General features: G+C 40.4%; 2 protein-coding genes and 1 long non-coding RNA gene across 3 annotated transcripts in view; all 3 read left to right on the plus strand.

Moving 5' to 3' along the window:
• The window catches only part of PLA2R1 (phospholipase A2 receptor 1), a 41,173-nt gene extending 36,759 nt beyond the window's left edge, over positions 1 to 4,414 (plus strand). The window contains exons 25-30 of the mRNA XM_008645050.2: positions 360 to 528; positions 1,438 to 1,578; positions 2,005 to 2,121; positions 2,563 to 2,739; positions 3,427 to 3,456; positions 3,678 to 4,414. Of these exons, the coding sequence (XP_008643272.1) occupies positions 360 to 528; positions 1,438 to 1,578; positions 2,005 to 2,121; positions 2,563 to 2,739; positions 3,427 to 3,456; positions 3,678 to 3,895 (852 nt within the window). The 3' untranslated portion in view covers positions 3,896 to 4,414. The remainder of the gene's footprint in view (positions 1 to 359; positions 529 to 1,437; positions 1,579 to 2,004; positions 2,122 to 2,562; positions 2,740 to 3,426; positions 3,457 to 3,677) is intronic.
• A 157-nt stretch (positions 4,415 to 4,571) lies between these two features.
• Positions 4,572 to 15,436, plus strand: LOC108444795. The gene is made up of 2 exons (XR_001859502.1): positions 4,572 to 11,230; positions 11,856 to 15,436. It is a non-coding gene; the product is annotated as an uncharacterized LOC108444795 (long non-coding RNA).
• A 2,076-nt stretch (positions 15,437 to 17,512) lies between these two features.
• The window catches only part of LY75 (lymphocyte antigen 75), a 53,485-nt gene continuing 44,668 nt past the window's right edge, over positions 17,513 to 26,329 (plus strand). The window contains exons 1-2 of the mRNA XM_017727012.1: positions 17,513 to 17,587; positions 19,316 to 19,508. Of these exons, the coding sequence (XP_017582501.1) occupies positions 17,513 to 17,587; positions 19,316 to 19,508 (268 nt within the window). The remainder of the gene's footprint in view (positions 17,588 to 19,315; positions 19,509 to 26,329) is intronic.

The raw sequence follows: 26,329 nt of genomic DNA on the forward strand, positions 1-26,329 counted from the left end.
CCCTGGAAAATTTGCGCCTTACCCCCCCCCCCCCCAACATAATGTGTAAGTCCAGTGGGAGCCAATTTGGTAGTGTCCATGTTGAAATTTCATTATTTCATTTGTAGTACCCAAAGGCCCAAATAACTGCTTGCTGAAAACAGAAGATTACATGTAGTTTGTAGTCTCCCAAAAGTAACTAGGATCCTTGGCTCTGCCTTTGTAGATCCTTCTGGATCCACCAAACCTTTAGAAAATTAAGGCATTCTGTAATACCTGGTGAGGATGCCACCAAGAGAAGATTAATGTAAATTCTAAATGTAGATTGTTTTATGGTGCTAAAGCATATCAGAAAGATAACCTGGAATTTGTTTTGGCAGAACGGGCTTAACTTTGAATGGTCGGATGGGACCAGGTCTTTGTTTACCTTCTGGGCAGATGACGAGTCCCAGGCCTTTGGCAGCTGTGTTTACATTGATACTTCAGGGCACTGGAAAAGCACAGATTGTGAACAATTTCTGCAAGGAGCAGTTTGCCATGTGCCACCTAGTAAGTCAGAGTCAAGGTTTATATTGAATCTTTGCAGCTGTAAATGTGTGTACTGACAGTGGAAATATGTGAAAGGAGGTTAATTGGTTAGAGGTTAAGCAAAGTTTAGCAAGGCTAACTGTTATTTAAAACTGAAGTATTTCTCTGTATTTCCTATTTGTGAAACCATTTTTTTTCCAATAAAATATTGGCCATCAGGTCTGATCTGTAGGAGAATGGGAAGAGAACTTTCATAATAGAAAAGAAACAGGAAAATTACTTACTCTGTCTCTTCAGTGAACACTATATTATCTGTGAAAAATGAGGATTGCTAATGACCTAACTCGAAGGGAAATAAATTCAGTTTGCTGCAATTAACTGTGGGATGGGAGAAGGGAAGCATTTAGAGCAAAGTGAAAAATTAATCACCTCTTCGCTGATAAGCGCATCAAAGATTGTGCAATTTTTTTAGTAGGGGTAAGAATATTTTTCTGTATCCTAAAATATGTTGCGTTTCCTGCAATGCTCTGTCAGTTACTTGGGCTTCAGCTGAATCCAGAATTCAGTTCTGGAGCTCCATTCAGTTCAGGGCTGCAGGGTCTTTTGGCAGCATCCAGTTCTCCAAATAGTTCCCATTTAGCAGTGTTGATCACCTGGGCCCATGGTTTGCTCATCACCTCCTCTGCACATCACTGTCAGTTAGATTGTTCTGATCCTGCTGTTGTACTCCAGCAAGGTTTTTGGTCAGAAATAAAACCAGCTGTACTCATTTAATACAAATATATGCAACCGCTAGATTTTCACTTTGAAAAAAATAGAGGCATAACACAATAACATGCTTATTAGCATTACTCCAAAACAGTGTGTGGAATGTTATATTAATGTGTATTTTGTTGTGCCAATAAAGCTGTGCTGTTACTTCTATCACAGAAAAGAAACTCAATGCCTATAAAGGCTTATGTTCAGAAAAAACTGTACCCTGGATCAAATTCAAAAACAGTTGCTACAGCTTTTCCACAGTTCTGCAGGGCATGAGTTTTGATACTGCATATGAAGTCTGCAAAAATCAAGGTAAGTGATTATTTTGTAGCTACCAAATGTCATTGTGATATCTTAAAACAATATTTATTTTCTGAAATGACTGAAATCATGGCATATGTTTTCTCTGTTTCAAGATAACGAGAGTGGAACTCATAAGCCAACTATGAAATTGGAGGCAACATACATCAAAAAAATGTTCCTTTCCATGTGAAAATACTGAATTCTCCAATAAAACATAAAATGAATTTTTTTCCCTTCAAATTTGTTTTAAATTCATGTGAGGACAGTTTTATATTTGCCTGAGCTTTTCACATTAATTACAAATTTAAGAACTTCTAATGTATAACCAGACATTTATTTCAAGCTTTTCAATTAAGAATGTTAACTGTTTGAAATGCAGTGTTACATTTTAATGGTATGGATTGCTTGAAAATTTGTTCTGTGTTTAATTTGTAGGATCCAGTCTTCTAACTATTCAAGATGAAGAGGAAAATGCGTTCATTTTGGAAGAATTACACAATTTTGGTTATTCTGTACAAATGGTTTGGTTGAACATTCTGCTTGTTACAGACAGTAAGTTTGGGGAGGAATAGTACTGCATGTAAGAATCTGGTTTGGGTTTTGGTTATTTTCCAATAACCATTTCCAATAACCATTTTCCAAAACACTTTTATCTTTTGAGATTTGATTCACTGATTTTTGCCTGATTATGGTGCAGTAAAACCAGTGAGGCTTTCTGCAATCATTACCAGTATTCTGAATACTCAGTTTGCCTACATGCATGTAAATGCTTTTTTTTCCTTCTTAAAGATGCACTACAGACTGTCTTCTGTGTTAACTACATAGGATGTTTTTAAATCCTTCAGAAGAAAAAGTAATATAGTGGCCAAACAGACAAAAAATTCTGGTAATCTGTAGTACTATATTTTTTATGTGAGTGTAAATCTAACTGAAACAGAAATATTTATCAAAATACTACTCTATTTTGTAATAATTTCTGACTTCTGCCCATAGATGAGACAGTCTCCTGGTTTGATGGCTCTCCTTTAAATTACTCTAACTGGGGCATCAGAGAGCCTGAATTTGATCATCTCAAAGGGAATTTCTGCATCAGCTTGAGGACCACAGATGGAGTCTGGCAATTATCTCCATGCAGAGAAGAAAAGGGTTTTGTATGTAAAATGGATGCAGGTATGTGCTTCCATAAAAGAAGGCAATTCTGTCCTTATAACTGTTGCTTTACTTGTTCCTTGTTGCTTGCTTACTTGGTGTCAATTTTCATTTAATTAATTCTGTACCTTGGCACTGGAAAAAAAATACCTCTAAAAGCCCCGGCCAGCTGGGGGTGACCTCTGTTTGGGGAACCTGGGCAGCCACTGCACCAGTGCCAACTGCAGGAGCCTTCCTGTGGCATCAGGGTGACCTCCACAGCCCCTGCTGGGAGGGCAGGTCCAGCCTGGGAGAGCTGGACAGGCACCACAGCAGTAGGAATGTGGGTGTGTGAGAGAGCTCAAGCGTTTCCAGAGCCCACACAAAATCCCTCAGTCACTGCTGGACCCACTAACCAGATTGATCTACCTCTGCATGGTTCCATTCATGAATTTGTACTTTAAAACTGGGTAAACACTGCTGCTCATCCTTGCACAAATGCCAATTAATATATTCCACCAAATTAAAGGGATTTTAAATAACATACTAGATTATGTTTGACTTGGCTAGTTGTAATAACATTGACATGAGTCAAATTAAACAAAGAACAGCCTATTCTTGTTGGGTTTAGGTAGACTGTCTTCTCAGTACCCATTTTAAAGTGAGTATACATAATAACCTCTGTTACCTCTGTGGGTCATTTTGTGACCGTTCTGGATTTTATTTCAGATATTGATACAACAGAACTCTCTGAAAAAGGTAAGCTCTGTGCTTATTTTTTTTTTAAATAAAGAATAATACACATTTCGAGCTGATATTTTGTGAGATAATATTTTTCACTGTTAAACCTGTAATTTAAAATGTGTGACATATAAGGAGTAGTAATGTGTTTTCCATAAAACAGCTATATATTTATATTTAGAATTATCTATAACTGTAGCTATATTTGAATAATAACAATTTCTATTCTTCCCTTTCAGCATCATATAGTGGACTTGTAGTTCTGGGTGTTCTTGTGACATTGGTGATGTTGGCTGCCATTTCCCTTTTCCTGTGGTGCCTGCACAAAGAGAATAATCAGCTCTTCCGCAGGATACTGTGGGTCAGAAACGCCTATTTGCTACAGATTAATGCTGATAGTTCTGCTTTGGAAGAAAGCATCCTCATTTCTGACTTTGAGAGAAATGAGAACAATTAATTGATCAGAAGTAGCAAGTGGTCTTGTCTTCTGCATGAAACTTCCCAACCTACAGGGGTTTTCTCATCCTTGAGAGTCCCTCGGGGTGCCCATATCCTGAGAAACCCTCACAGCCATCAGTATCAATGCTGGAGGAGCTCCCAGCCTTGGAGAGCTTTTGCTTTGTGGCAGGATAAGGTGAGGATGCAAGGCAGAACTACGGAGAAATTTTCTTCTCTGGGACAAGCCAGGAATTGAAAATACTCATAGCCCATAAACCTCCAGCCACTCACTTGGAGCAGTCATGTTTGAGGTCCCAGAGCAGTGGGCATTTTCATGCAACTTTTTCTTTTGAGCACTTTTGGGCCTTTGTGTTTTGTTTTTATACTTCACAGAACCTGCTTATGAGCTGGCATTAAAATTTGGCCTTGAATTTAGGAACTCTGAAATTTATTCCAAGGATTATGAGGAAGACTTTTTTGACCTTTTTTTTTTTTTTTTTTTTTCCTGGCAGAACAAACAGTTATTTTTTCTGCAAAATGAAAAGTTATTTGGGTTTGGCCTGTGACGCCTAGTTCACGTTATAAAATAAATTAGTGTAGAGTTATAAGGGCGTATGGGCTTTCATCCTGAACTCATTATTTCATTCATTTGAGATGCATCCAGCATCCTGTTAAAGATTTAGCTATTTCTGGCAGAACAAACAGTTATTTTTTCTGCAAAATGAAAAGTTATTTGGGTTTGGCCTGTGACGCCTAGTTCACGTTATAAAATAAATTAGTGTAGAGTTATAAGGGCGTATGGGCTTTCATCCTGAACTCATTATTTCATTCATTTGAGATGCATCCAGCATCCTGTTAAAGATTTAGCTATGTCATCTCTCACCTAGATTATTTTAGACATGGAATCCCATCAACCTTGCTTAAAAACATTTTTGGGCAATATCTGTCTGAAGGAAAAACCCCTATTAAAAATCTTGCTGAAGTTATGGAGCAAATGGCTTTTCTGTCCACCTGCAGTGTTTCTGTGAGCAGTATTTGTGGACACTCTGCTGAGACCCTGCTCTCCAAAGCTGAGGGAACATGTGGGGAGCCACGTTGCTGTTCCCAAAGGGTGCTAGTCCTCTAACCCCATGTAGCAGACGCTTTCCCTTCCAGTGTTTGTACTAAGGTGCTAAGAAAGGAGATGGATTTTGCTGACCTGTTGGTCTGCAGGCTGATGGCTGTGAAGGCGCCAGCTCAGGTCTCTGTACTATCTCAGTTGCAGCAGTCCAGGACAGAAATGCTTACTCTCCCTGGGATTCCCACCACCCTAACCTGTCCTCCACCCACCCCTCTGAAAATACCTGGAAGCTTTTCAGGGATTTTATTTTTTATTTTTTATTTTTATTGAAGTGTGGAAAACCAAATGTTTAATGATGGTTCCTTCAGAATGTATTTAGTGTTGTTTTCCACCATCTCTAAAAGCTGCCGCAAAGGGCTGCATTTGTTGTTCAGTTTCTTGGTTTCCTTGTTTTAAGATGACTCATTCTAAAAATTTTGCAAGAGCCCTGAGATGGAGGTATGTTCCTCAGAATTAAGCAAGCAGCTCCTGCCAACTGAAATGTTTTTACACAATATTTGTGCACATGCACAGGAATGTATGACTGCCTTTTAGTTAGATTTCACATGGCCAAAAATTGCCTGTTCATGCCATAATTATGTGTAGGGATATTTAAAAAAATTATCTAGTACATAGAATATTTCTGTGCTGGTTTACAGAACTGGTTTACTCTTTTTGATGACTTCTAATGTTGTAGCTATCACAAGGTCTTAATCTGAAATTTTTTCTGTAATATAAAATATAAATAGGTTTTCTGTCTACCTCCCATCTAATGGTTTGACCCCATATATTAGTCTTCAGTAATATTTTAAAAGTTTTTGTTTAGTCCTCTAGATTTATCTATTGGACTGTTTTTTTATTTGCAGTCCACTATTAGAGTTTGTGGACTGCAACTTTTGAGTTCAATTGCCAGTAATCTGTTGTTTATATGTATTTACTGCGATAGCTTCCTTACCACCAAAAGAAAAGAAAAGGCTTATGACCTTTCCCCATGAATATTTCACCTATTCAAACTACAGGTGGAGGAATTTAAACCAACAAACCCCCTTCATCACATTCACTGACAAGTGTGTAAATGCTGCCTTCTTACAGTAAAGCAAGCAGAGCAGCTTGCAGGGTGGTTTTTGTTTGCAAGAGTAACCTGTGTCATCTCTGAGGACTTGTATTTACCAGGCTACAACGCTGTTGATATTATACAGACTCTGGTCAGATTTTGATGTGGTTAATGAAGTTGTACTTTTTCACAAAACTTGATATAGATGTTTTGTCAATTTTCCTTGAGGTATGTTTTATTCCTTAAAATATATCTGAAGGGTAAGGGCATAATCAATAAACCTAACCTCAAAATAGTGATTGTTGATTAATGTTGATGTAGATGAGCTCGTATTAAAAAAAGAGTTCAAGCAATGTTTTCTTCCTACTTTGAAATGGTTTTGAAGGAACAGACCCTTAGATATTTGTTTTTAAATCTTTCATCGTTTAATTTTTTATAACTGCAGAAATTATTCACTCAAGAATGTAATCAATGATTGCTTTCTAGTCTTCCTTTTGGATTTTGTTATCAATGGCTTTCAATTTTTTTCCCTTAATCAGAGGTCTCCTATACTGTCCCTGATCAGAGTATGTGGTGACCATGGTTTTACTGCTGACCTTGATGACATTGGCAGTGAGATTCACTGTATTATTTCAACTGGAAAATTAAAGCGTGACTAATAGTTGTCTGTGCTGTAATTTTTCTTAAATCTTTCCGCAGCTTTACTAGGAGGAGGGGCTTTAGTGTCTCGTAAAAGCAGTGCCCAGGCTTTGCACTGGATCATCCTGTGTGAGGACAGCTGACTCCAGCCTCCTTTCTAGCTGTGTGACTGAGCTAGACCTGGGCACTGCACATGATCTCCACAGACTCAGGTGGTCTGAGTGCTTCCCAGGGCACGGACGAGGATGTCCCAGAACATGTGTGCAAGATGTGCTGGAAGGAGGTGGGAGCCACAGCACCATCAGTAAGGATGATGGATGGAATCATGGCACTAATTCACAGATACTCTTCCAGCCTACTGCCTATTCCATTCCCTGCAGTAGGGAGCAGGGGCCATCAGGGATGAGTGATGGGCTGGATGAATTTTCCTGCTGGATTGTGGATGCTGTGCTGTGTGGGAGCCTATTTGTATCTGTCACAAATGAGGTGGAGATCTATGGACTGCAGTACGGCAGCTTCCATGGATAGCACCAACATGCTTCGTATGTTGGAGAACTGGGTTCACCAGGGCCTGAATAGGCAAGTGAATGTTGCAGGGGGTTTTGCCACATTAGCTTCTTTCAATGTTCTTACCCAAAGAGAAGTGTTAAATCTTTTTGTACCACATCTTTCTTGGGTGATGGAAGGGTGTCCCCACCAGAGACAGGTACATTCAGGTCAACATGACAACATCTTTGTCTGCCAGATATTGGGGTTTGTCAAAATTCTGTCTGCTTGTCTCTGCAGATGCCATTCCAGGAGAAAATTTGCCTCCTGGTCCCTTTAGCAATCTTTGCAGCATATCTCTGAGGAAAAGAGATGTTCAGTGCAGCTGCCACATCCGAGGTGGACACAAGTCTGTGATGGGAGCATTTGTGTAGTGGAGATGTCCAGCATGACCAGACAGAGCAAAGGGTTGTTGGGGCACAAGGTTTTAAGGGGGCAGCATGACTCCTCGGCAAAGCCCTTTCTGGCTGTGCCTCTCCTGGGCGCTGCCCTTCCTTGTGCAGGGATCCTCCTCCCTTCTGCTCTCCTGCCTGCGCTACCTTCGTGCACACACACACACACACACACACTTTTGAGGCTGGGGCATGATGAAGGAGCTGTGGGCTGTTTGAAATCTGTGCTGTACAGTCCAGAGGGATCATAGGGAAAAAATTGGGGTTTGCATGCTCTGTGACATTGGCCCAGCTCTGGTTCCCAAGGCACCGTTGCACAAATTCCCATTTAATTTAACCCCCTGCTTTTTTCTTTCATCATGTTACCTCTCCTTCAGTGTAAGTAACAGGCATTCTCAGTCTCTTGTAATAATAAACCCACTGTAATGAAAACCATGGCATACACTTCCTCCAGGGGATTTATTTGGTTAAGAGCTAAATTGCACACATTCAGCAACTGGGCTCTAAATCCTCAGCTCAAAAAAAAAAAAAAGATTGCAAACAAACCCACCAAAAACAAATCCACAAAAAAAAAAAAAAAAAAATAGAGGCCTCTACTTGAGCTATAACAATATTATAATATTTCCTTTGGAAACTGGTGGAATGTTGGTTTTAAATCCCTGCAGGCCAGCACTGATACCTTACAATCTGGTGCAGCCCCGATGCAGATGTGTAAGTAACCCTCAAGAGCAAACCCGCAGGCGTCCTTGCTGTTCTGAGATGGAATGAATTAAGGGGGATGGTGGTGCTCGGAAACCCGGTCTCGGTTCGGCCACTAGATGGTAGTGGCACACACAGAGCTGACAAAACGAGCTGTGCAAGAGAAAATATCACAGGGATCTGCTCTGGATCCTTTAGAAGTTTAGTTAAACAAGCAGCAAAACTCCCAAGTCACAGGACAGCAGATAACTGTGTGGGTTCTCAGCCATGGCCACAACGCTATAAAATTGTGTTCAGATGGCTTTCCAAGCCTCAGTGTTCCTTCTCAACTACTTTATTGGGATGCATTGGAGTGCTCGGAAAGGGATAATGCAAGTCCTTACATTGGTATGTGGGCTTTTCATTTCTATGGTGAGTAAAGTGAAAATCCACCCGGGTTCCTAAGTAATATATAAGCATGTCTTTGTGTTATATTTTGATTCTGGTGCCTTTCATGGAAAGGCAAATCACCAAAAATGCTTCAGCTATGTATCTCTCTGTTACTGGATTTATTTTAATATTTTATTTCTTGACCGTATCAGTGCAGGCATTTACTTACTACTTTTCATAGGAAGTGAAAAATTAAGACCTAGAAATGACTGCGTAAGTAATCATTCCACTGCACTGTTGAAAGCAGATTTATTTTCTCCTTTTCCAAATTTATTCCTTAAGTTGCCCAAAGCATAAGAGTTCCTGATCCCTTTCTACATCCATTATCTTTATGCAGGATGATCATGATTTGGATTTAAATCTTAGAGACTTAACCATAAAAAAGGGCACTGAGGATAATTTTGTAATCAAGCCTCACTTCAAAGCCTTAGTTCTTATAATCTTATTTACTTACACTGCAGCTTTTCCAAGACTTTCCCAGTCCTGTGATGAAGCAACTGCATTTGTCTAAGGCAGTGTACTAGACCCAGCCTGCTGCAGTACTTAGGAGTAACAGCATGGTAATTTGTAACCACGGAAGTGTTTCTCAACTGCAATTGTTTCCAAAAGCGCACAGCTAGAAAACAGCAAAAATACTCCTGCTACCTTATCCTACTTCTTTCTTAACCTCAGCCTAAAGACAAAATTTCTACTGTGGTTCTCAGAAATAAATGCTTGAAAACATTTTCTTTTGGTGAGAACAACGGCTAAACTTGTAGATACAAAATAAATCTTGAAATGCAGAGTGGGCTGAAAGTCCCTCTCCTCTCCATGCTAGCAAAGGAAAATGAGGAAACCTGTCTTTCTGAACCATGCACAGAAAGGCACTAATCTAACAGCCTGCTACATGCAGAGGTGGATGACCAGCAGCAGTGGTGGTTGTCACTTGGTGCAAGAAGGCCATCCAACACCACTGTGTGGACCAGGAGAAAGCAATAGCTGGGTAAGTGTCTCAGAAAACATGGGAGGACAATAGCATCCCTGTATCTTTTCAGGTTTTTATAGATGAATGCTCATGTTTAGAAATTAAAAGTTTCCATTTATTTTGTACTTTTTTTTTTTTTAACTGAACGCTGAAAATTATCCCAGCAAATACGTTCCTCTTCTGCAGCTATTTATTCAGGTCACTTGTTCTAAAGCATGATCTCAGGCCTTTGATCCCAGCCATAACCTGATCAAATCTGCTTTGCCATATTTCTGCCATAAACCTCGTGTGCACTGTAGCTGAGAAGCCCCTGGAAAGTCCCAACAGAGCTGAGAACAGTCAGACTCCACCTCATCAGCAGCTTTGGGCTGCGTGGCTTCACTGACGCTGGATTTGGGACACCATCCCAGAGCTTGATGCTTCCAGGTTCATTGAGGTATGCAAGCTGAATCCCTAACATTGCACATTGCCAATGAGCTGGAGTACACAGACTTTTAATATAAAGTAAAAGAATATTCTAAGTCATGTAAGGCTTCATTTGTTATGGTCCCAACCCAAATCTGCTTTGCCCATATTAGTTTCTTCTGGTAAGTTACTCTTCATGCTAGCAGGCTTACGTGTTATGTACCTGAAATCTGACAACTATCTAAATGCTTATATGACCTAGGCATGATATTTCTGGTATTTAATATTCAAGAATACCAGAAGGATTCTTTCTGAAAAGGTAAGAAGGTAATATTTCTGCTGCTGCATAGTCTTGTGGAACGAAAATTCTGCTGAGGGGCAAATTGAATGACTTTAATTATTGTTTCAAAAGCAAATCTTCAAGATGGAATTATACATATGGGATACATCGTGGCTATAAGAGACATGAGGAACTATTCAGTTAAATGTGGAAATGTATCAGAACAGCTCTGTGAGGCTTTCCAGCTAGAAAGAACAGATATTTAGAATGCCTACAGAAACAGTGGCTACTTTACCCTTTAAAATACTATAAATAGCAGAGTGGCTGTTCCCCTCTCACCATTTCCAGGAACCTAGCTGATGTAGCCTTTATCCCTGCAGGCTCCTGGAGTGCCTTGTCCCACTGATGTGGCACCTCTGGAGCATACACACCACGTGTCAGGGTATCTGAGTGTACTTAAGTTATAGAAGAAGGAAGAAAGCCAATGTGGGCTCTTTACTTCATCTGGTCTTTGACCATCCACCCCCCCTCAAACCTTCCAGAATTTAGTCTGGGCTGAGGATATGGTTTTTCATTAGTGCTATTTACATGTAAATTTGCTTAATTCTTGTCTGATTGAAAGAATGTAAAGTGGAAGTTGCATGAGTCTCAGCTGCTCTTACAGGTTGTTCAACCACTTGCTCTGATGTAGCGCAAAGCAAACCCTCATGGAAGGAAAGATGAAAGGAAGAGCCGTTCACTGGTGAAAGCAGGAAGTATAAAGAGAACAGGGACCAGATATTCCTGCTATTTGGGAAGACTAGAACAAGAATTAAGTGACTGAACCACAGGAGGAAATACTTGATAGGTAACTGTGGGGGTAGCTGGGCTGACAGTAAGCAGCCAATGCAAGTGGTAGGGTCAGTGTGCACTGGTATGTTCAATAGCTGTGATCTAGAAATAAGCAAATCAATCCACCGTGGCTGCTGGGGATTTGATTCACAGCACTGCTGGATGGCCCTTTCAGGTCACCCTGGGTAAAGATGAGTAAGTCTGACCTGAAAATATTGGTGTGCATATGTTTGTGGAACTGCTGATGCATCATCCCACTGCCTTCTAGCCCAAACCTACCTTCCAGCTTTCTGACCCACACAAGTGTTCAGCAGCCAGAATTCAGGATCTCTGGGCACAAATGCCATGCAGCTGGGACATAAGAAACACCTCCACTTAAATTTGTGGTTTCCCTCTGGATAGAAAGAGGCTGTTTCAAAATTGGTGATTCTGAATCATCCAATTCATCTTCTACGGCAGCCAGTGGGACACAGGCACCCAACTTGCTCTGGGTGCCTAAAATCCAAATCCAGGGTAAAGGATGTGAAGGTCCATAATCACTACCTAAAGAGCACAAAAATAGAAGGATATGTGCAAAAAATGAAAGCTTTTTTTGGTTTTGTTTGTTTGACACTCTTTTTTGGTTTTTTCCTGGTTTTTAGCCTTTGAAGTCGCAGACCCAGGTGATGGGATGCCTGATGACCTCTTTACTCAGACTGTACTTTGAGGATGTTTCTGTGATGCAGCTTTGAGTGGTCCAGTTGCCTCAGTGAGTCTGGATCTGAACCCCAGGTGGGGACAGCCTGTGGGGAGAAGCAGCAGTCCTCCCTGCTATGCAGGAGGCAGCAATGTCCCAAACTCCCCTTTCTTCCTCTTGTGTAACATGGTGGTGGAAACATCAACTTCCTGCACAACAACTGCCTGGTTCAAAGCACTGAGATATGACTGACTGTCAGGACAGCTTTTGGCAGGCTTACAAATATCTGTTCCTAGCTCCATGTGGATCTGCTGAAGTAGGTCTGTGGCCAAATCTCGTTCAAGAGCTGTGGGATAGACTGCAAGGCCCATGACACTTGAAACAAAGCCATAAGCTATGAGAAAGGGCAGGAATGGTTGACCCCAGTTCTACCAGGATCATAAAATAATTAAATTTTTCCTTTATAAAATTTGATACATTTAATCCATTTAGATAACAACAGCAAAATGAAGAAAATTATTTCTGATGTGGACATTCTTCATTCTTTCTGGAAAAGATATTTAAACAAAGCCCTAACACAGCTTGGAGGTTTTCTGTCTCCCTTTGGGGACAGAGGAACATTCATGGGATGCTGAAAAAAGCTAGAAACCTCACACTGGAGCATGTTCCCAAATATAAGGACACCCAGAACAGATGCAAAACTTAACCAAAGGTGCACAGCGCTATGTCAGTGCCAGTGTTTATTGTTTTTATGATTGCATTTTTAAGCAGTCATTCTTTTGATCCATACTAACTGCTGGTCAGGGAAAGAAAAATAAAGCTTACACAGAAAATAACAAAACTTTCTGGCTGGAGGCCAAAACTTCACAAGAGAATACTGAAGTCTAATATGTTTTGTTTGACGTCTTTGTTTCTGATAGATGTTGACTGAATTCAGGAGGATGACAGCACTTTGAACAAAACCAGCTGGGGAAGTCAGTTTGCTAATTATTAACCCTCTAGGGAACAGACTGGATTGGAAATGTGCATTCCAAACATTCTGGGAAAATATAAAACCTAATGTAGATCTCTTTGGAAAATAAATACTTACTACTGTGGTTTGTATTTTTAGGAGGAAGGGAGGAGACAGCTTATGATATATGACTGAAATTCTCAAGATGGGTAATAATTCAGTCTTAGACTTCTTTTCTCCCTCTAGTAGGATTCAACAGTCCTGAGACTGAAGTAAATCTAACATTAAGGAATTATTATAGGGAATGAGGAGAGGTTGTACATATATTGTGATAGAAATTACAGGGGGAAAATTACCATTTTTCAACAAGAAAAGGGGGGATTTTCAAAGCTGTTAAGTGGGGAAAAGCATCAAACTTTTCTGTGCCTTACAAAATATTCAGAAGCTACTGTGATAACTATTCAGATACCCAAATGTAAAAACATAAATACCAAAAAGTAAAGAAAAAAAAGTATAATCGTTTTTAGACAGTAGGCTTGCTGTGACATATTTACATCTCGTTCTAACTGGATGTTCTAATCTTTCCTCTGTAACCTGGCCAGAGAGGTGGCTGTACAGAAAGTACAGGGGATTTTTCCCTCCATTTCAGAAGTTTTAGGAGTAAAAGAAGAGTTAGATATGAGCGCTACACCAAAATTCAGTGCAGTTCAGTGTTTAACTAGTGCCAGGCTTATCTAAAATTATAGCATGAAATGGAAAAAGAGAAAAGAGAATAAGGGGGGGTGGAGGGGGTGGAATCCCGGTAGGAAAAAACCCAAAACTAAATGAAACAACCAAAGATCAAAGACAAAAAAATTTGGAACAACTTTCACAATTTGCTTAACGTTGGAGCTGTGTTCCTGCTTGACACACTGGCTGCAGCACAGGCACATCAGCTGTTACAAGTAAGTGCCAAAATAGATGTAGTAGAATGCATTATTGTTTAAAACAAATAGGTCATATGGGATGCTGAACTGATTGTTTTCTTCCCTATAGTTTAGTGTGATGACATTTTAGGTGTCAGATCATTAAAGAAATACCTTAGTGTTAGGCAAGCTTTTTAAAGTTAAACTGTTTGACAATTAGTTTAACATCAGAGCCATGCATATTTTTGCCTTTTTAATGGTGTAGGTGGTATTGCATGCCTAGGTAAAGTGCTATCCCATAGAGAATGTGGTAGATAGCAAAGTACCTTCTAAACTTGTTCATTCTCTGACTATTTGCAACTCTCTTTAGTTGCTTTGGCATCACTTGTGTGTGTTTGTGTGTTTGTGTGTGTGTGTGTGTGTGTGTGTGTACTGACAGCTGTTACAAATGATGAACTGGAGTAATTATGAAGTGTGCCATTTCCAGAGTGCTGCAAGAGCCCACTGTCCCTCCCAGGACCGACTTAAATTGCAACTGGTTATGTAAAGTGAACACTTAGAGTATTTTTGACAGAAAGCTAATTAAATTCATGTATCCCAGAGTGACCATGAATGAGAGTCCTAATTTGTTACTACACACTTCAAGATTAGAGGGAAAATCTACACATTTGCACAAGAATTAATGCAAAAGAGACCCAACCCGGACTGAGTGTCAGCTGTATTCAGTTGTGAGTCCTGCTGCGTTCATCCTGCCTGTGTGACAGTAAGAACAAGCCTCCAGCCAAGCAAACAAACCCAACAGGTGCAATATTCAGTATGTTTGGGCATTCTTTGATTAGGTAGGTACAATACTAGTAAGTAGCCAAATGACAGGAAAGGTTAGTCATTGAGTCCATGAATAAATCAGTTTTTATTTCTCTGTTTCATAGAAAAACTGGGATAAGTGAAAGGAAAACTGTGCTTTTTACTGTTGAGGTGTTTGGTGGCAGGTACAGGCAAAAGAATTTGCCCAATGCTGGAAGCTGGGGAGCAGGTCCAGGCTTTGTTTCTTGGCTTCACTATCACTATGTCATCTTGGCCAACTCACCTTGTTTTTTGCTTTGAGTTTTCCTCCTATAAAAATGGAGAAAAAATCTTATTCTTTGGCAATGTTCTTTTGAGAAAGATTGCCAAGTACCACACAAGCTGCAAAACCACCACCTTGTTACTAAGGGGAAACCCCCTTGCAGGAACAGTGTGAAGTACCTCATTCCATCACTGTTTCCAGGCTGCTTCCAAGGCCAGACAGATACAGGTTTTTTCAGAAAATTGTTGGTAAAATTTAATTTTCAAAGGGTTTTTCCCCAACTAAACTTGAAGGAACTTTTGTTCTAAATTCAGGCTAATAGCAGCAACAGGAAGGGGCTAAAATGACAGTGTAGAGAAATGGATAAATTAAGTCTATTTTCAGTCATGTGTTGGGTTAAAAATTTGAGATTATCATCCCATACTTTTCTATTAGTGTTCCAATGGTGTTAAATGACAGCATTAGCAATCTTTCAAAATCCACAGTATTGTTTATAAAAATAAACTAATTGAAGGCAAAGTGATCTCTAGCACTATTTGTGTTTGCTCATACTTTGTTTTCATGTCCAACGCTTGTGTTAAAACTTGTTTTGTTGGAATAATAAAATATACTCTGACTCGGAATCTCCACTAACCTTTGCTTTTAAAAGCCAAGACTCTTGGCTTCCCTTTAGCTTGTTCCTAATTTTCCAGGTCTGTCACGTTCTCTCTGGCAGGACTTGTGGTTATAAAAGTGTGTGGGAGTAAAGGTTAAAGATAAATGCTAGGTTTAACAAATATGGTTATTCTTGCCATAAGGATTCACTTCTGAAGTTAGTGGTTGGTTCATCCTATTTTTAAGGTAGGATCTCAGTTGCATTCCATATTTGTGCCTAAGTTAAAATCAACATACTTTTAGCACTTTGTCTCTCTGAAGACTTCAGGTTGTCAACTCAAGGGCTGGGTTTGTAAGGGGAACATAGTCCAGCCACTGGACTTTATACTAGTAAGTAAATATTCAACAGTTCACATGAGTGAGACTGTGCTCCACTAGTAGCAGTACTTGTTTGTGGGGAAACGGAAGAGGGATACATAAATTTTACTTTGTACTCTAGTAAATATTTCAGTGCTTTGAATAAAGTGCATCAGCTCCAAAAGGAAACAGCGAGCACTTACTTTAGCTTGGTAGTTATTGAATTAATCTGGATCAATGTGGGTTCAGACTCAGAAAAAGGGACTGCATTTGAGTTTTTAATAGCAAAGATGCTAAAAACTGTTGTATATGTTTTAAAAAGGGGACAAGAGCATTTTCTCTTTCACTGTCTAGGAACTTTCCTAGGGCACCAGTTCATTGACAGTTTAGAGAACAGTGAGAAGCTGAATAGCTCTGCACTGTCCACTGTTCTGCAAGTGTATTGGCAGAAAAAGTGAGACTAGGGAAAATGTGGGCCTGCTGCTGAGTGGGATTGTGGTAACACAGGATGTGGACAAGTCAGAGATATTCAAAGCCTTCTTGGCCTGTCCGTATTAGTAGGATTTGTTCTCAAGAATTCCAGGCCCCTGAGACCAGTGGTAGCATCTGGAGCAACGGAGGCTTACCCTCAGTAGAGAAGATCAAAACATTTAAACAAACTGGAGACTAACAAGTCCGTGGGACCCAGTGGGCTGCATCCACAAGTGCTGAGGGAGCTGGCAGATGTCACTCCAAGGCCAGTCTCAAGTATCTTTGAAAGGTCACAGTGATCAGAGGAGGACTAGAAATTCAATGCAGATGCCATGTCTTGCTTCAAGGAGAAGAGGGAGGATGTGGGGAAACTACATGCTAGTCAGCCTTATCTCAGTGCCCAGGAAGATGTTGGAGAAAATAATTCTGGAAACTATTTCAAAATATATTAAGGACATGGAGATGACTGGGAGTCATCAGGATGGATATATGAAGGGGAAAATTATGCCTGATCAACCTGATAGCCTTCTGTGATGAAATGACTGGCTTGGTGGGCGAGGAGAGAGCATGTTAATCGTCTTAACTTCAGAAGGGCTTTCATCACTGGCTGCATCCTCATTAACCAACTGCTGACTAGACAAGTAGATAGTGGAGTAGATTGAAAACAGGCTGAAATGCCAGGCTCAAGAGATTCTAATCAGTGGTGCAAAATCTAGCTGGGGGCCAGCCACTAATGGTGTACTCTTAAGGTCAATACTGGGGCCAACACTGCTGAACACCCTCATTAACCATCCTGGATGGCAGAACAAGTGCACCCTCAGCAAGTTTGCAGACACTTGAAGACTGGGAGGAGTGGCTGATACACCAGACGGTTGTGCTGCCATTCAGAGGGATCTTGGCAAGCTGGATAGAGGAATCTCATGGAATTTAACAAAGGGAGATGCCAAATCCTGCACCTGTTGAGTAATGTCTCCACACACATTACTAGGGGCTGAGGACCCACTGGCTGGGAAGTAGCTTTACAGGAAAGGATCTGGGAGCCCTGGAGAACACCAGGTTGAACATGTGCCAGCAATGTGCTGTGTCCTTGTGGCACAGGTGGCCAAAAGTATTGTGGGCTGCATTAGGAGTATTGCCAGTAGGTTGAGGCAGGTGATCATTTCCCCCTAGTTGGCATTAAGACACATGTGGAGTGCTAGATCTAATCCTGGAGTTCCCAAGGTAGGAAAAATACGGTTTTACTGGACTGAATCCAGCAAAGAGCCACAAAGACGATTATGGGACTGGAGTGTTTGTCCTATGAGGAGTGGCTGAGAGCTGGAGGAGAGAAGGCTCAGGGAGATCTTATCAATGTATCTAAATATCTAAGGTTAGGGAGAGTAAAGAAGATGAAGCCAGACTCTTCTCAGTCGCATTCAGTGAAGGAACAAGAGGCAACAGGCACAAACTGATCCATAGGATTTTTTTTTAAACAGAAGAAAAAGGTGGGTTTTTTTACTGTTGTGGCCATCAGAGAGATGGCCAGAGATGTTGTGGATCTTCACCCATGGTGAGGTATTCAAACTGCAAGTGGAACCAACCCAGGGTTGGTTGATTCTGCTCTAAGTGAGAGAGCGCACTAAATGATCTCTACAGATCCTGTGATTCTTTGACTTAGGTTCTTTAATTCTTTTCAACAATATCTGAGTATTTCTCCCAGGTTAACTGTTTATAGAGAGATTTCTGATGCTTTCAAAGTTTTGCATGCTGATGGGACTTAAATTGTGAGTCACAGATCCCTGCTGGGCCATTTAAATACTGCCTATGATAGATCCAGCCCAGTTTATTCTGCATGACCAAACTGTTTCAGTTTGAAATACAAGCAAGCCTTAAGAAACTTATGGGCTTCATAGAATAGAATATATAAAAAATTGATGGATTAATACTATGGACATATTATTGCCTCCAAAAAACAAGAAATATAGATGCACTTCTTAAAGTAATAGAACTATTTAGGTAAGCATCAATTAAATAGATTACTAACTAGAAATCTACATGCACTTCACTACTATAACTTCTTGTTTTTTTTTTTCTTTGTAATTTCTTTTGTAATATTGAGAAGACATATACAAATATAAGAGTGATAATAGTACTCTTTAGGTATTTTACTGAATATACAGTGTTACTATATTTTTCTTTTTTCTCTTTTTAAAAATATAATTAGAGATACTCATGCAGCATTGTAAAGTATGTCTTCCAGAAGCTACCATAAAGAGCAGCGCTACTCCTTGATAGCCTCAGCAAAGGAAAGAGAGTGGGCTTGGCTTTTTCAAAGCCAGGAACAGGTTCAGCTTGGACAGAACTAATGATTTCTACAATAGAAATATGTCACACACAGAAGTGATCTCTGAAGTGACCAAATCCTGAAGCCTTTATAGCTTAAAATCTACTCTGAAGTTTTTCCTAGAGGCTTATTGCTGGTTAGTCTGTGTGCAGAGCACTGCAGATCTGAGTCATACGGGATCTGAGCTGCTCCGTACTATCTTCATCATTCTCATTCTCCCTCGTGGGTTCTGTGTCAAGCACATGAAACCAGCTCACCAGCAGTACTTGTGCAGTGATGACAACCTGATAGCAATACCCTCATAGTCTCTCCCTGATTCACCCATGGTGTCAAGCACAGAGAGAAGTCCTATAATCTCATTTATATTCACTGTCCACCCACAAACTTTATCTCAAGTTGTGTGAGTGTTGAGTCACAGACAGGTAGTTCTTGTTCAAGTCCCAGCTTCATGAAGCTCTGGTAATAACAAAAACTGTTTCAGTCTCACAGGAATAATGAGTAAGGTATAAATAATTTCCTTACAATAAAGGCCCCTTAAATCAATAGAAAAATGCAAAAAGCAAGTTCTTGTGAGGAGGACCTGCTGATTTGTTTACCCAGTAAGAGCTTTCATCCAGATAAAGAAATAACCAGTGAACCATATCAACCAGATTACTCTTGTCTGCATGCTTGAAGACCTCATCAAAAATCTGTCTAGAGGCCTAGATGGTAAATACTACATTTAGAGAAGATGCATTGGCACTGCCCAAATAGATAGTATTTATCCAGGTGCACACGAATTCTATCCTGTATTGCAGTTTCTACTGCTTTGACTGGTACTGATGTTAGGCTTCCCAGCCTTTGTTATTTTCCATCAGGTCACCTCATTTACCGCCTGGAATCTTTTTTAGAGATTGGTGTTGCATTGCCGCCCTCCAGACTCCAGGCACATAGGAAGTGTGAAGAGAAAGGTAGGTGCATCAGTAGATCTGCTCTTGCTCAGTGTTCAACAGTGCCTTAAAAAACTCAGATGTCTGTAGATTTGTTACTCTGCCTAGCTTGGTTTATAGCCTTTCCCAGTTAGCACACTTTCAGGAAGAGTCTCTGCTGACTCTCAAAAGGAAGGGTTCAGGTATGGGGATCATCGGCTTATTCCAGTGAACATATGTAAATATGCAAATATGCAAAATAGCTTCTCTGGAAACATTTTGGCCTCTCCTCTTTTTTCACTCTGCAATTGTCCTTTGATCTGTCAGACTCCAGTGGGCTTCTTGATCTTGATGTACCTAAGGCAAGATTTAACATTAGGCTGGATTCATTTTGTGAGTTGCTGCTCGGAGTTTTTTATTGTTTTTACACTGTGTTTTCCTTTAACATGTTGGTTTATGATCCTTTCTGTGGTTTTGCATTTGGAGAAGACTTCTGATTTCTAATAATCTACCCTGTGGTGAGATTATTGGTGCCCACTTCCTTTTGCCAGTTCTCAAGACTTTAGTAGATGGCATACACTCATGCTGTGCTGTACATCCTTCAGGAAGTTTAGCTCCACCTGTAAGAATTTGCTGCTCCTAGCAGCTACCTTTTGTTTCCTCTTTACAAGCCTCCTCATTGCTATGTCTCTCTCCCTTTTGAAACTGGATGCAACTGCTGTGAATGCTTGGCCTTTGTCAAGCCTCTGGGAATTCTGAACGTAAACACAGAACAGTAACCATGAGCTGAAGATGTAGGTCAAGATCTTGCACATAAATGAGGACCAAATGAGGGGCTGCATCTATTCTGTGGCTTCCCTGTCCCATTGCTCTGTGAAGCAGCATTGATGGAGTCCAGTGATGCCTGTGTTATGTAACAATGCTGCAGTGTCCAGACAACATGGAGGTTACCTGAACTACAGTGTTGGTTATATTTCCCACCCTCTTTGCCCATCTGATCATTCTCAGCATGCCCTCTCTGTCCTTCTGGTCAGGCAGGCAAGTGGCAGTCTCAGGATTACATATGCTTAAAGCTGACATATTGGTGCATTGGCATTCTGTGCCACCTGCTGGGTTCCTATTTTGTTTACCTGATCTGCTTACAAGATCTCATTAATAAATTTCATTACCCAGTCACCAGTAGAGGTGACTCTTACCTTTTCTGTATATTTTATATTCTGGTGCTAAAATGTCCTGCATGTGTGTAGCATGTCATTTCCTTCGTCTAAGACCAGACATTTGATTTCCCTCCACATATTCATTGGATGTTTAGCATTTTTATAGAAGTAACTGTTGTTCCAGTGTTTGTTTCCTCCTTCACTTCCCATTTGAAAGGTATTTTATTTGTTTTCCACTTCTAATTTTTGCTCTCTCGCCTCACCTGCACTCAGGCAAATTTCTAAACCTTTGAACCTATTGAACTGTGCATTCCCCACTCCTGCTGCTACTCAGTTTATATCTTAATCAATCACAACCTTTAAACACCAGCAATTTAGCCCCCAGTGAGTCCACTGTTTCTGTACAGCCTCTTTTTATCTCAGAAGTACTCCCAAGCTCAGATCAATCTGGAATTTTGCCCTTTAAACCATTCTCTTATCTGCTTGTTGAAACTTTATTCCTTTCTGGTCAAACATAAGGCAGTGGGGGCATTTTAGAGATTGATATTAGTCAGGGATGAATTGTGCCTTCAAAACATGTGAGACCCAAAACTGCAGGCTCTTCCCCAGCACTTTTAGGGAATTGTTCTGCTTTGCATGTTTAAAGAAAAAAAACCAACCAAAACAAAACAAAAACAAGCAAAAAAACCGAAAAAAACCCTTTCTCATTTAAAATTAAAGGCTCTTCTACCTGAATTAATTTTTACTTGCTTAAAAACCATTTTCCAAATTATAACTGTTTTTCTTTTAAATCATTCCTTCAAATGATGCTTTCTGCAACAAATGTAATGTGGTACAAAATATCATCTTCTTTTCCAGCTCCCACAATCATAATTTGAGTAATAATCCCACACTGGCACAGTGACAAGGGAGAACAGCTTTTGAGGAGATTGAGCATATAAATTCTGCCAGTAGACCTATTAAACCAAGGCACAGTTTCTGTTGAAAATGCACACTAAGGTGCCAGAGACCCTTTTTTAAAGTGCTACAGAAGAATATCATTTACCACTTTACGGTTCCAAGCAGTTGTCTCAATGTTAAAGTACTGCTTATATTATTTTGTCGTTGTTCCAGGAGCACACAGAGATCCTAGCAGGAGTCAAAGCCAAACCAACACCCAGAGAAAGACATTCTTTGCTATCAACAAACAAGCAAAGGGAAGTGTCCACACTCCTTTCTTTGTCTTATTTCCCAAAACTGTTTCTGGTATTTCAGTGGACCTGAAGATGAATGTTTGAATATGCATCAGGGCAGAGCAAGAGGCAGCACTACAGAAGTTGCCACTGTCACATTTGAGTAAAAAAGGAGGTTGATATTAGAAAAAAGGTCTGTAATTCCTTTTATTATTTCTGAAAGATACCTACCATGTGCAGTAGATGAAACAGAACAGTCTCTAAAATCCTGTAATAACATCTAGGTATTTATTACAAATGGTGACACTTAAAGACAATCAAATGTAAGGGTCCCTAGCAATAATAAATCCTTCAGGCACAATAAAAGCCCTCAAAACTTTGGAACTCATGCCAAAGATTCATACAGAGATTGTAGAAGAGATGTAAGAGATACATCTAAACTCAGCTGAGAAAGCATTTGGTTCCATCCTAAGTTTACTGTGCAATATGACAGTTTCATAATGTGCTAAAGTTGCAGTTAGGCCACTGCAACTGGAAACAGGAAATCTAGAGCAACAACAGAGAAAAGCCATTTTCCTTTGTGTTCCCTTTTTGCTAAAAGCAAGACATTCTTTGATGTTTAAAAATACCTAAGTCCTCAATATCAATTAAAAAGAACAAGGCAGCAAATAAAGTAAGTATCCATGAAGAAAACATCATCCAGATGGAGTTAATGTAAAGCTAAGGTGGAGTCACTGCTTAAAGACCCCTCTGGATACAGTCTATCCACATCAGTTGCTGGATGCTTGTCACCTCCCCTTTGCATTTTAGTGACTTTTTTCATGGCCATGCATGGGATCAACTCCATAAAACTAAACCTGTGTATCTGTCAAAAAAGAGTCATTTGGCTTTTAGCTGCATTTATGGCAAATGTTGCAATAGTCCAGTTTTCATTAAACTATCTTTAAACATGTCCAGGGCTGATATTTTACATGATTAGCAGGCACTTTACTCAAACCAGAGCCATGCTTTAACATTAAACTTAGCAGCAGAGTCTAGGTAGCATGGAAATCTTTGTCTGCTGGATGCTTTGTGGGTATCATCACTTTCTTGGAGAGAGTCCCCTCCCTCTGCAAATAACTGCTCCTTTAACTCTTGTAAGCCTTCATATGGCTCTTGGGTTTGCTTTGGTTACATTTTTTTGTTTGTTTCTTTCTTTCTTTGTTCTTTTGTAAAGACTTAGGTATTGTAAGCACCAATGTTGCAAGGTTAAAAATGTAATAAATAACTAGTGTTCCCTGTTCAGATGTCCCAGTTTCAAAGTCATTGATGGGGGAAGCAGAGAAAAGCAAAAGTTATCATCTCCAGAACCTCTTCCCACTCTCACAAGACGCTGTAGGTAGCAAATCCTTTTCCACCATTCCCTTTGTGCTCACTGACACATGTGGATGCACTCAACTTAGCCAGAAAGACTGGATTATAATGTGTTGAATGTAAAAGGAGGAAGGTTGCTCATGCAAAGTATCTATTTCATGTGGTGAGCAGAATAGAGATGGGGCGGCGATTTATGGATAGACAGGTGTTGACACTTTCTGCAGGCATTGCTATTGTTATAAACATATGGGCATAAGGGCAAAAAAATTATCTGTTGATAAGCAACAAAGACTCCTGCTAGAAACACAAGGCTCTTAGTCATGATGCTGGCACCTTGAAAGGCTTTTTGTTTGGAAAGGCAAAGTAGTCTTCTTGGAAGCAAAAGGCTGCTGTGCATTACTGTCAGCTCTGTGGCTGGGTCCCTCCTGTATCTGAAATTCTGTATTTGGTTATCTCTACAGGCATGGTTGAAATTTGCTCAGCCATTAGCTCTGCTTTGAAGTGAGCTCTAGGTATTCATGGGGACATATAATGCTTGTCACTTGCAATACAGAAATTGCTCACTGATTATGCTGTGACTAATGCTGCTGTGCAGCTCACATTAAATGCAGAAGTCTCATTAATAAAGGATAAATCCTGTAAGAAGTAGGCTTTGGCATTGTTACAATTTTGTTAAGCTTTAATACAAACCCACTTTTTCAATAAGAGAAAACTGTAGTAGAGTTCCGTAAGTTATCACATGACGTACACCGAATTGCCTTTTTCCCTGCATGCTCTTTCCAAAATTTTGGTTGGTTGGTGGGCTCACCAGGGCTGCACATTTTGTATCTCCTCTTACATAAATGTATTACAGAATTTAAGTACAGGACATGTAAATGAACACAAAACTGAAACTAAGAGGCACCAATGCAAACTGCAATTTTTCCTATTCTTGGGCATGCTTTAATTTTTGAGTCAGGATCAGGGTCTGAGTTTGTATTATCAAAGGTGGTATTTTATAAACTAATAAACAAAAAAGGATGTCACATCAGAAGTGTGTATCTGAAAGCATATGTTACATATGTTAAGATGCCTTAAAGAACCTCCTCTCTATTAATACACATTTGCTGATACAAGTGTAGTAAGTAGGATGTTGTTAATTTCAGAATTGCTCGTATATGTTCAGTAAATGTGCCCTGCATGATATTAGTTTCAAAGTTAATCTCCACTACTCACCATCCCCAAACTGGGACAGTCAGTACATTAATAATAACACACATTTAGAAAGATTCATGGGAATGCAGGGTTCACACCTGCTTCTTGTTTTATTTAAAAAGAGACACACAATCCCACCACATATTTAATTTTAGTTTCAATAGCTTGCTTTTGTATCAGGCTCACCAGTGGGGAATTTCTGCTTCCCACTCTCTCTGTGAAGACTTTAAAGCTTTGCTTTTCCTGAAAATGAATTATTTCTGCTAGCACAGCTTTGATTTTGCTACATTACAGACTTCCCTCTTCCTGAACCTGATTTCTGATTTTTCAAATAGCTCCTGCCTTGGCAGCGATGTGTTGCTCTGTGGTTTCCAGCAGGAGAGAACATTTGTTAACTTGCAGGTGCCTGTTTTTGTTCACTGCATTTCCACTCAATTGCCAGCCTGGCATACCCTCAAATCCTGTGTCCCCAGGTGCACACATTCCTACATAATGGGCACACTGGAAGCATATAAAACAGACTGCGCATTGCATTTTCCAGCTTTATGTAAATCCAGTATTTCTTTCCATGAACAGTGGCTCTTCCAAGTCTAATCAAAACAGATTTTCCTAGAAAAAAAAAAGCTTTTTCTTTTTGTGACTGTTATGATCCAATTTTAAGGTTCTTAGAAATGCCTCTGCCTGAATTACGGTGCAAACAAGACCATATGCCAGTGACAATAGTAAGGTTTTTATTTGATGATAAAAATATGAGAGAGAGAGTGAGAGAAAAAGAAAGAAGTAGAAAATAGATGGGGGGGACAGAAAGAGTGACAGGGACAGAATAAAGAAAATATCACCACTCCATGGATCACAGCGATGTTCCATTGAGCCTCTGCAGCTAGTCTTCTTAGCAGTAAAAATCCCTCCCAAAAAGCATAGAATCCCATGGGTTTATATACCCTCGAGCCAGGTAGGAATGTCCTGGCGTGTCCCCCTGGGGTGGGGGTCAGTCTCTCACGGCAGACTCTGGGTCTGTTCCATCATGTGCAGCCCTGTGGGGCCGAGCCTCTCACGTGAAAGTCCCGTGGAGGTGCCCTGTGGGGCTGGGGGTTCCACAGCTGGGCCGGTTTGTGTAATCAGAGGATGGGTGTTTAGTGCCTCTCACCAGAGGTTTCACCATGCACCCAAAACCTCCTCTTCCACCCTCAGCTGAAGGGAGTCTGTGTAAACCTGACTTCTGTGAGCTGTGCTCTCCCCCCACCCCAAACTCAGCGCAGCTGGTGATTTTGGCCTTTTGTAGATGCATACCTTTCCCTCAGCCTGAGGTGACTGAAAAATAGGTTTCCCTTTATCTAATCAGCAGTTTGACTTTCTGTTCAAAGTTCCAGCCTTCAGAGAGGCTTCTTCGGCTGCAGCTTCTTTGTCATGAACAAAACTTTCAATGTTTGAGGCATGAACTATTTTCAGTCTCTGACAGTGACTTTGCAAATCCTTTTCAAACAGCTGGAGCTTGAAGTATACAGCCTTGTCCAGGTAAGCATCGAATCACCCAGCATGCAGCTATAAACTTGATTATATTTCACATAGTTTCCATCAGTTTTCCCTTCTTCCTCTTTTCCTCCTTCAGGCCAGCTGGTTCTCGCCATGTACGTGTTTTTACTTTTGGTTTCTGTAACTTCCTGTAGCCACCCTCAAAATTTTCTCAGCAACAGTTACTCGAACTGCGCAGTGCCATCCCCTCCTCCCACATCCCCGGCAAGGACGGGTCAGACAATCGCAAATTTAGCAGCCGCTGCCTCGGGGGTGGCACGTGGTCCCGCGGCCAGAGGCCATCGAGGATCACAGCGTGATGTGTATTATTTGTACCAGTTTAGATATTTTACTTCAGTGTGTTTGTTAATTTTAGGTTATTCTATTCACCTTTTGCCCTTTCTTCACTTCTAGCACCTACACTTTCCTTTTTTTTTAATCATCTTCACATTCACGTTTTCGCTCGCGACTTCAC

Source organism: Corvus brachyrhynchos, unplaced genomic scaffold (assembly GCF_000691975.1).
Source record: "Corvus brachyrhynchos isolate BGI_N302 unplaced genomic scaffold, ASM69197v1 scaffold490, whole genome shotgun sequence".
Taxonomy (NCBI): domain Eukaryota; kingdom Metazoa; phylum Chordata; class Aves; order Passeriformes; family Corvidae; genus Corvus; species Corvus brachyrhynchos.